Raw genomic sequence first — 10,562 nt, forward strand, 5'->3', positions numbered from 1 at the left:
ATGAAAATAGCCGCCGAGACACCAGCAAGAAGTGAGAGAGATGAGAAAATTATAACCAACCTGAGGCGAAAAGTGCATGATTACAGTTTTGACTTGACAAAGGCCGAAAGGGACTTGTTCAATGCTCAGGCAAGGCTGGCGAAAGGTGCGGAAGAAGACGCTAGATTAGCCCACCAGTTGAAGCAGAAATATGACAAAGAAGTAGCAATTTTACAGAAAAAGCTGGTTGCCCTGGAAAATGAAATGATCAAGCAAACAAAGGATTTCAAGACAGAAAGAGAGCATTGCTATGCACTGATTTACCAACTACAAGAAAGCCTGAAGCAGTTACAAGACCAAAGCAACACAGATACACAAGTGTTAGAGGCTCGGGCCCAGCAGATTGGACGTTTGCTTCAAGAAAAGGGTGTTATCAGAATGAGGATTAAAGAGATAGCTGATTATGTTGTAATGAAATGCCATGAATGTGAAGACATGACCAAGTCTATATTTTTTGCTTCTGTAATGACATTCGTCCGACAGGTGATGGTTGACCTAGACCGCCTTCAAGAAGATTTTGCCCGCAGGCCCGTGCGGAGACCGGCTGATGTCCCGCAAGCCTCCGGAGTACCAGTGGAGGCTCTTATGTATTTTTGATTTCCTTTAGTAGTCTGTATTTTACTTTCTCCGAGTCTTGTTCGTCTTTGTCAAGGTTGTCTATTACTTTATTTTGAGTCTGTAGATTTTCCTTTTGCAGTCATCGCTACTTTTAGTCCTTGTAATAGAAAATCCAAAAAGATGTCTTTTATTGATGAAATAAATTATTTCGTATCTATTTCTCTGAACTACGTAATGATCTGATTCATGCGGCGTCATGATACGTAGGCAATCCCCATAGGATTCGATCATATTGTTAAAAGAAAATAGAAAAGAAAATAGAAAAGAAGAGAGAGAAAAAGAGAGAAAATGAGGGAAGAAAGAAAAGAGGGGTCGAACTAAAGAAAAGAGGAAAGAATAAGTATTAAAAGAGCGAAACATAGCAAAGGAGAGAGGGAAAATCAGGATTGGAGAATTTGGAAAAGCCGGGATGAAACATACGAGCCGTCGCAAAGCATTTAGGAACGTTAACTACTCAGGTGCATTGCATACCCAATGTGCGATTAACTATCTGTAAATTGCTTTTAAAACTGACCAAGTTTTTGTGTGCATTTAGACAGGTTTTGTTTTAGGTGGTTAGTTTGTTGGCATCCTGGCAAGTCACCCTTATAACACCAGATCAAAGTGCAAGGCAGTCATGACTAGCAAAGAATTGGACATGGGTGTTGTCGACCCGCCAAGGGAGATTGTAGAATTGGAGTCTGAATTGAAAGAGGAGGTCTACAGGTTGAAGCATCAAATGGCAGAAATGTATCAAGCCTGGGTCAGGGGGCATCCTCCACCTTCATTCCCCGCTAACCACCCAGAAAATCCCGCTTTCATCCCACCACTGTCACAAGCCCAAGATCCCATTACCATTGATCTTTCCCCTCAGCACGCACCAGGCTTTACCCCTTATCGCCACTACCCTGGCACCTCGTCCCAAACCTTTCATGCTCCACCACCCAAAACAACTGCATACCCTGCTCCGACATCCGCTCCTGTTTTTGTAGCCTCTCCGCGAGCTACCTTCACAGATCTTCTAGTGAACCCACGTTCCAAGCTCCAGATACCCAATATTATGTTCCGGAACCAACTTTCAAAGTCGCGGATCCTTATTCCCATGCCCCTCACTTTGAACCTCTTGTCGAAACTGAGAAACCATCCCGGAATGTGGAGCAGGACGAGATGTTCAGGAAAGTGAAGAGCCTAGAGCAATCTTTGAAGAACATGCAAGGGATAGGAAGCCAAGTAAGTGTGGCTTACAAGGATTTATGCTTATTTCCGGATGTTCAACTGCCCGCTGGGTTCAAGATGCCCAAGTTTGACCCGTACGATGGACATGGAGATCCCGTGGCCCATTTGAGAGGCTTCTGCAGCAATATGAGAGGCGCCGGTGGGAAAGATGAATTATTAATGGCATATTTCAGTCAGAGTCTGAGTGGGGCAGCTTTAGAGTGGTACACCCGCCAAGACACTAGCAGGTGGTACACATGGGATGACTTGGCTCAGGCCTTTGCTCGGCACTTTCAGTACAATATAGACATTGTCCCGGATCGCCTATCTTTGACCAAGGTAGAGAAGAGGCCCAATGAAAGCTTTAGGGAATATGGTTTCAGATGGAGAGAACAAGCTGCACGAGTCTACCCTCCAGTGGAGGAAGATGAGATGGTCGAGTACTTTCTTCAAGCCCTAGAGCCCACTTACTTTGGCCATTTGATCTCAGCCATAGGTAAGTCCTTCAACGATGTGGTAAAGATGGGAGGAATGGTGGAAGAGGGACTCAAGTCAAGCAAGATCATGAGCTACTCTACCATAAAAGTGACCACACAGGCAATTCAAAGTGGCACCGAAAGCCTGTTAGGCAAAAAGAAGAAAGAAGATGTCGCTATGTTTGTCTCTGGATCATGGCGTGGCCCAAGGGGTCCGCCTCACCAGTACACCCAAACTCGACCCCAACCTCAAGCCTACACCCAAGCTCCATATAATCCATCTCAGCACTATCTCCCGTCACAAGAACCTAGATATTCTGTCGAGCTACCCCAATACCATGTTCACCATGCACGGTCATATGCTCAACCCCCTCCTTACCTGCAATGGCGTGCCCCAACTCCACAAAATATTTATACACCCCCACAACCATACCAAAACCCTACTGGTCCAAGTTTTCGACCAAGGCCAGATTACAGAAAAGAGAGGCAACAGCGGAAAGAAACCTTCACCCCTCTTGGAGAGTCCTATACCAGTTTGTTTCAGAGGTTGAGGCAGTTGGACGTTTTGAGGCCGATTGAGCCCAAGATACCAAATCCGCCTCCAAGGAACCTTGATTACTCCCTTAGATGCACATATTGTTCTGATGCCCCAGGGCACGACACGGAGAAGTGCTGGCATTTGAAGAGGGCGATCCAAGAGCTTATTGATAAAAATCAAATTGTGGTCCAGAGCCCGGAGGCGCCAAACATCAACAAAATCCGTTGCCGACCCATGCAGAGACACATATGATCGAGATAGTTCATAAAGATGGGGAGCCCAAAAACTTTTCCAAGTCTGTCATGATGATCTGGGCTAGCGAAAGTAATCCAATCAAAGCTCTAGATTCTGCAAAAGCAATGTCCTTGGCGATTAAAGGGGTGTCGGAGAAGCCAAGCGCGCTCAACGTGAAGCCTTCTGTATTGGTCGTGAAAGGGCCTCCGGTTGATGTTGAAGCGAACCAGGAGAGGCAAAAGGTGGTCGTGCCAGGGGCCCCGGGCAAGCCTGTCATAATCGTGGAAGGGGCTCGTGTTACCCCCGTTATTATTAAGCCAGTGACCCAGTTGCCAATGGTTGACACAAAGTCCGTCCCGTGGAATTACAAACAGGTGATAGTAACGTACAAAGGGAAAGAAGTAGAGGAAGAAGTCAATGGAACCGGAGGGCTGACTCGTTCCGGGAGATGTTTTACCCCAGAAGAACTGAGGAAAACCAAGCCATCCAAGGACGGCCACATCCCAGTAAAAAAGCCGGTCACCGAAGAAGAGGCTGAGGAATTCCTGAAAAAGATGAAAATGCAAGACTATTCCATTGTAGAACAGTTGAGGAAAACACCAGCTCAGATCTCTCTTCTGTCTTTGCTGATACATTCAGATGAACACCGCAAAGCCCTGATAAAGATTTTGAACGAGGCCCATGTTCCTGATAAGATCACGGTGAACCACTTGGAAAAGATTGCTAACAAGATTTTCGAAGCGAACATGATCACTTTCTCAGATGATGAACTCCCTATAGAGGGTACAGAACACAATCGAGCTCTTTATCTCACAGTGAAGTGCGAGGATTTTGCTGTCTCAAGGGTACTGGTGGATAACGGTTCTAGTGCGAATATTTGCCCTCTGTCCACTTTGCAAAAGTTGAAGATTGGCACCGAAAGGATCCACATTAATAATGTATGCGTTCGAGGCTTCGATGGAGGAGGGAAAGATTCTGTCGGTGATATAATGCTAAATTTGTCAATAGGGCCGGTTGAGTTCACTATGGAGTTCCAAGTGCTAGATGTGGCTGCCTCTTATAACTTGTTGTTGGGCAGGCCCTGGATCCACGCTGCCAAGGCAATCCCGTCTTCTCTGCATCAAATGGTAAAGTTCGAATGGGACAGACAGGAAATAGTTGTGCACGGTGATGAGAACTTATCTGCTTACAATGACACAATCGTTCCATTTATTGAAGTTGAAGATGATAAAGGGCCTTGGGTTTACCAAATGTTCGAAACAGTGTCTGTCGGGAAAATTCCCGAAGGAAAATGCATCCTGGGTCCGAAGATACCATCCGCGGCTGTCATGGTAGCAAATGAAATATTGAAGAATGGTTTTCTGCCGGGCAAAGGTCTGGGTTCATCTCTGCAGGGTATTGTGCATCCGGTGTGTCCACGTGAAAGTTTTGGTACATTTGGTTTGGGATTCACACTCACAGGGAAGGACGTGAAAAAGGCTAAAAGTTTGAAAGGAAAGGCATGGTCACTTCCTAAGCTTGTTCCACATATCTCCAAGTCTTTTGTCAAGCCAGGGGTCGCAAAACGCCCAATATCAGCGGTCCCAAAACCTGTGGTCGACTTTGATGAAGAGTTGATCAAGAGGTTCCAGAGTTTGTTTGATGAGGTTAATATGGTAGAAATCGGGGAAGGTTCCAGTAATGCCGATGTGCAGCTCGTTGGGCCAAATGTGAAGCTTAGCAATTGGAAAGCTACTCCTCTCCCTGCCCGGAAGAAGTTTTGTTCCTTTTATGTTGGTTTCAATGACATGACATGCATGAGGAATTTTCAGCCAAATCTTAAAAGCCAATCTAATTCTGAAATAACGATCCAAGAAGTAGAGGGTGATGATGAAACAGAATACGATGAAGAGGCGGCATTTGAGAAAGTCAGTAGAGAACTAAAACACTTCGAAGAAAAACCCAAGCCTAATTTGAATGAAACCGAAGCAATCAATTTAGGGGATCAAAATAATGTCAGAGAAACCAAGATAAGTGTGCATCTGGAACCGCAAATCAAGGAAGAAATAATCAAAACACTATTTGCATATAAAGATGTCTTTGCATGGTCGTATGACGACATGCCAGGCTTGAGTACTGATTTGGTAGCTCATAAATTGCCAACCGACCCTACATTCCCTCCTGTCAAGCAAAAGTTAAGAAAGTTCAAGACTGATATGAGTGTGAAGATTAAAGAAGAAATCGCAAAGCAACTGGAGGCAAAGGTCATTCGGATCACTCAGTATCCCACTTGGTTAGCTAATGTGGTACCAGTACCAAAGAAGGATGGTAAGACGAGGGTGTGTGTTGATTATCATGATCTCAACAAGGCAAGTCCAAAGGATAACTTTCCATTGCCGAATATCCACATTCTGATTGATAATTGTGCCAAGCACGAGATCGGGTCTTTCGTGGATTGTTATGTGGGATATCATCAGATCCTGATGGACGAGGAAGATGCAGAAAAGACAGCATTCATCACGCCATGGGGGACGTATTGCTACCGGGTAATGCCATTCGGTTTAAAGAATGCTGGGGCAACTTACATGAGGGCAATGACTACTATATTTCATGACATGATACACAAGGAAATTGAGGTTTATGTAGATGATGCGATCATAAAGTCAAAGAAGCAGTCCGACCATGTTGGGGATTTGAGAAAGTTTTTCCAAAGGCTCCGCAGGTACAACCTCAAGCTCAATCCGGCGAAATATGCATTTGGTGTCCCGTCGGGGAAACTGTTGGGATTCATAGTCAGTCGACGCGGCATCGAGTTGGATCCGTCAAAGATTAAGGCCATCCAAGAACTACTACCACCAAAGAATAAAACTGAGGTGATGAGCCTGCTCGGGAGGTTAAACTACATCAGCAGGTTTATTGCTCAACTCACAACAACTTGTGAGCCCATCTTTAAGTTACTAAAGAAGAATGCTGCGGTTAAGTGGACCGATGAGTGTCAGGAAGCATTTGATAAGATCAAGAATTACCTGCTGAACCCCCCTGTGTTGGTCCCGCCAGAACCTGGGAGACCTTTAATCCTCTATTTGACAGTCACGGATAATTCTTTTGGTTGTGTGTTGGGTCAACACGACATCACGGGCAAGAAAGAGCAAGCCATTTATTACCTCAGCAAGAAGTTCACTCCTTATGAGGTTAAGTATACTCTTCTTGAAAGGACATGTTGCGCCCTGACTTGGGTGGCGCAAAAGTTGAAGCATTATCTGTCATCCTACACTACTTACCTCATTTCTCGCATGGATCCTCTAAGGTATATCTTTCAGAAGCCTATGCCCACAGGGAGGTTGGCAAAGTGGCAGATTTTACTCACAGAATTTGACATCATCTATGTGACTCGAACCGCGATGAAAGCCCAAGCCCTAGCCGATCACTTGGCCGAAAATTCGGTGGATGAAGCATATGAGCCATTGAAGACTTATTTTCCTGATGAGGAAGCGATGTATGTTGACGAGGCTGATCATGATGAAAAGCCAGGTTGGAAACTTTTCTTTGATGGAGCCGCCAATATGAAAGGTGTCGGAATAGGGGCTGTACTCATTTTTGAAACAAGGCATCACTATCCCGTAACAGCTCGACTTCGATTTTATTGCACTAACAACATGGCTGAATACGAGGCATGCATCCTGGGTTTGAGGTTAGCTATAGACATGGGAGTTCAAGAAATATTGGTTTTGGGAGACTCAAATTTGTTGGTTCACCAGATTCAGGGAGAATGGGAGACCCGTGATTTGAAGCTCATACCGTATCGACAATGTCTGCATGATCTTTGTCAACGATTCAGGTCGTTAGAATTCAGGCATATTCCCAGGATTCATAATGAGATTGCCGACGCCTTGGCCACTCTGGCGTCAATGTTACACCATCCGGATGAGATTTATGTCGACCCTCTGCATATCCAAATCCGTGATCAGCATGCCTATTGCAATGTGGTCGAGGAGGAACTCAATGGCGAGCCTTGGTTCCACGACGTTGAGGAATACATCAAATTAGGGGTATATCTGACACATGCCACAAGCGATCAAAAGAGAACCATTCGACGTCTGGCTAGCGGATTTTTCTTAAGTGGGGGAATATTGTATAAGAGAACTCCAGATCTAGGTTTACTAAGGTGTATAGATGCTAAACAAGCCTCGACTATCATGGCCGAAGTGCATTCCGGGGTTTGCGGGCCACATATGAGTGGGTATGTCTTGACGAGGAAGATTCTTCGAGCAGGTTATTATTGGCTCACCATGGAACGTGATTGCATCAGCTTTGTTTGCAAATGTCATCAATGCCAGGTGCACGGTGATTTGATTCATTCCCCGCCATCTGAGCTACATACAATATCGACGCCTTGGCTCTTTGTCGCTTGGGGCATGGATGTCATTGGACCGATTGAGCCGGCCGCGTCAAATGGGCATAGGTTTATTCTGGTGGCCATTGATTACTTTACTAAGTGGGTCGAAGATGTAACTTTCAAGTCCGTAACCAAGAAGGTAGTGGTAGATTTTGTTCATTCAAACATCATTTGCCGGTTTGGAATTCCCAAGGTAATCATCACAGATAATGCTGTTAACCTCAACAGTCATTTGATGAAAGAGGTATGCCAACAGTTCAAGATTACGCATCGAAACTCCACTCCATATCATCCTAAGGCAAACGGAGATGTTGAGGCTGCTAACAAGAACATAAAGAAGATACTTCGAAAGATGGTGCAAGGTTCGAGGCAATGGCATAAAAAGTTACCTTTTACTTTGCTGGGTTATCGCACTACTGTTCGCACTTCAATAGGTGCAACCCCCTATTTGATGGTATATGGAACCGAGGCAGTTATACCTGCGGAAGTCGAGATTCCATCCCTGCGGGTCATTGTTGAAGCTGGAATTGATGATGATGAGTGGGTCAAAACCCGGCTAGAGCAATTGAGTTTGATTGACGAAAAAAGATTGGCAGCAGTATGTCATGGTCAATTGTATCAGAAAAGGATGGCAAAAGCATACAATAAGAAGGTTCGACCCCTAAAATTTGAAGTGGGTCAGCTGGTATTGAAACGCATCCTTCCACATCAGGCTGAGGCTAAAGGCAAGTTTGCCCCAAACTGGAAGGGGCCTTTCATTGTGACAAAGGTGTTGCTCAATGGCGCTTTGTATTTAACAGACATAGAAGGCAAATGTGTGGATATGGCTATCAATTCTGATGCAGTCAAGAGATATTATGTATGATTTCTTTGCTTATCTTCAATCGCATTTTGTACTAGACACGTTCAAAGTTAGAATGGCGAAGGCATTTTATTCTGCTATCTCAAACACTTTTATCATTTGTTACCCCTTTTTGAGCCTTATTTATTTTCTTTCATACCCCTCTTTTGGAATCAGAAGCCGTGTTAGAAATATAAAAGAATAAAAAAAAAGAGAAAAGAAAAAAAAAAGAAAAAGAAAAAAAGAAGGAAAAGAGAAAAGCAAAGAAAGAAAAAAGAAAAGAAAGGAAAAAAAAAAAGAAAAGCAAAATAACAAAAACAAAACTCTTATGTTTGAACTACGTTCGACCTGATTCCTTTTAAGGATACGTAGGCAGCCTTACACGGTTCGGTCCCTTCAAAAAAAAATCCAAAAAGTCCCCAGATTCGAAGAAACAGGGGCAGAAGTTTTAGTTTTGTAAAAAGATCTGGTTCCAAAAGTTGTAATTTTGAACCCCTTCATCTCAAATTATTTTGAGCCTGCATGCCACCCTTTCTTTCTAACCCTGTCCAAAACCTACATTACAGTCCAAAGAAAGACCTTCTGATCGACTTTGAGGATGCCAAGTCAAGTGAGATGAAGGTATTATTTACATCGCGGGTAGCACCTTTGTTCACGGGCACGAGGAAAAGTGAATAAATGAGAGAGTCTTATTGGTGAAAACCCTCACGGGCACCATAAGGCGATGGTGAGCTGAGGAAGAGTTAAAATGAGAGAGTCTTATTGGTGAAAACCCTCACGGGCACCGTAAGGCGGCGGTGAGTTGAGAGATGGACAAATGAGAGAGGCTTGTTGGTGAAAACCCCTCGGGGCACTACAAGTCGAAAGAGGTTGGTAACTTTACGGAAAAGTTGGATCGTTGAAAGCCCGGGTTTTGAAGTATGAAGAAATGACATGAACAGAAATGTGATTAGTTGAATGGATTAGGCTGATCAATCCGAAATGCGTGTCATGATCATTATAGCCAGCTGATTCATTCAGATAAGTCTCTTTTCAATTTTTTCTTCAAATAGTCATCTCAGTTTTTCTTTTTATATTCCTAATTCTCGAAGTCACTTCGCTTCGTTTTTCTTTTGGGTCTATTTTTCTAAGTCTCTGTCAAATTAGTCTTTTGTTAAGCAAGCAAGGAAGGACTTCAAAGCTCACTACTGGCTTTTTATTTGCACCAAGCAAAACTTGGCCAGGCACATCCAAAGTGACATGGTTTAGAATGAGCAATGCGATGGTAACTGAAGTTCAGGTGGTCAAGTGATTTGTGAATTTGTAGGAAATACAAAGGTTCCACAATTGTCATAATGAAAGTGTTATACGACGAGTTGAGTGTAAGGGATGCAAGTCATTCAGAGGTTTTGTGTTCAAGGCCCGATTAAAAGGTCAAGCAATTCTTTGTAGCCCTAAGAAGCTAATCAAAATGAAAAGGATAGTGGCAGAAGCAGACACCTTCAGCAAGGATGCCGCAAACTAACCGCCACAGTTTCAAACTAACAAAATTTTCTTTGTTTTAAACAGGGGAAAGAAATCTTGTTTGCTTTGCTAGGAATCCCCCATGAGGAAAGTATGTCCCAGATAAGTTCAGTTTTAAGTTTTCAGGACCCTCCTGGACAATGGGATCTAATTTTAAGTTTCAGGACCCTCCTGGATAATGAGATGCAACTAACAATCAATGAATGTTCCTGGTATAAATTGGGGCAGAAAATTTTCTCTGTTTTGTCTATGTTGTTATATTGCAGGCACCCACCTGGAGAATGAGGGAATTCATTTCAAGTTTTTAAGTCATCAGGCGCCCACCTGGAGAACGAGGGAATTCGTTTCAGTTTTAAGTCAACAGGCGCCCACCTGGAAAATGAGGGAATTTATTTCGGTTTTAAGTCATCAGGCGCCCACCTGGAGAACGAGGGAATTCATTTCAGTTTAAGACATCAGGCGCCCACCTGGAGAACGAGGGAATTTATTTCAAGTTTTTAAGTCATCAGGCGCCCACCTGGAGAACGAGGGAATTCGTTTCAGTTTTAAGTCAGCAGGCGCCCACTGGAAAACGAGGGAATTTATTTCGGTTTTAAGTCATCAGGCGCCCACCTGGAGAACGAGGGAATTCATTTCAGTTTAAGACATCAGGCGCCCACCTGGAGAATGAGGGAATTTATTTCAAGTTTTAAGTCATCAGGCGCCCACCTGGAGAACGAGGGAATTTATTTCAAAGTTTTTAAG

The 10,562-nt window shown here is 43.9% G+C and overlaps 1 protein-coding gene across 1 annotated transcript; it reads left to right on the plus strand.

Moving 5' to 3' along the window:
- Positions 1–8,339, plus strand: LOC107765109 (uncharacterized). Its single transcript, XM_075248924.1, is given in 8 exon segments — positions 1–388; positions 3,058–3,882; positions 4,072–5,006; positions 5,139–6,648; positions 6,706–7,350; positions 7,452–7,477; positions 7,479–7,814; positions 7,923–8,339. Coding segments are annotated over 8 exon segments (5,082 nt in total).
- The last annotated feature ends 2,223 nt before the right edge of the window (positions 8,340–10,562 follow it).

The sequence above is a fragment of the Nicotiana tabacum genome, unplaced genomic scaffold (assembly GCF_000715075.1).
Source record: "Nicotiana tabacum cultivar K326 unplaced genomic scaffold, ASM71507v2 Un00353, whole genome shotgun sequence".
NCBI classification, from domain to species: Eukaryota; Viridiplantae; Streptophyta; class Magnoliopsida; order Solanales; family Solanaceae; genus Nicotiana; species Nicotiana tabacum.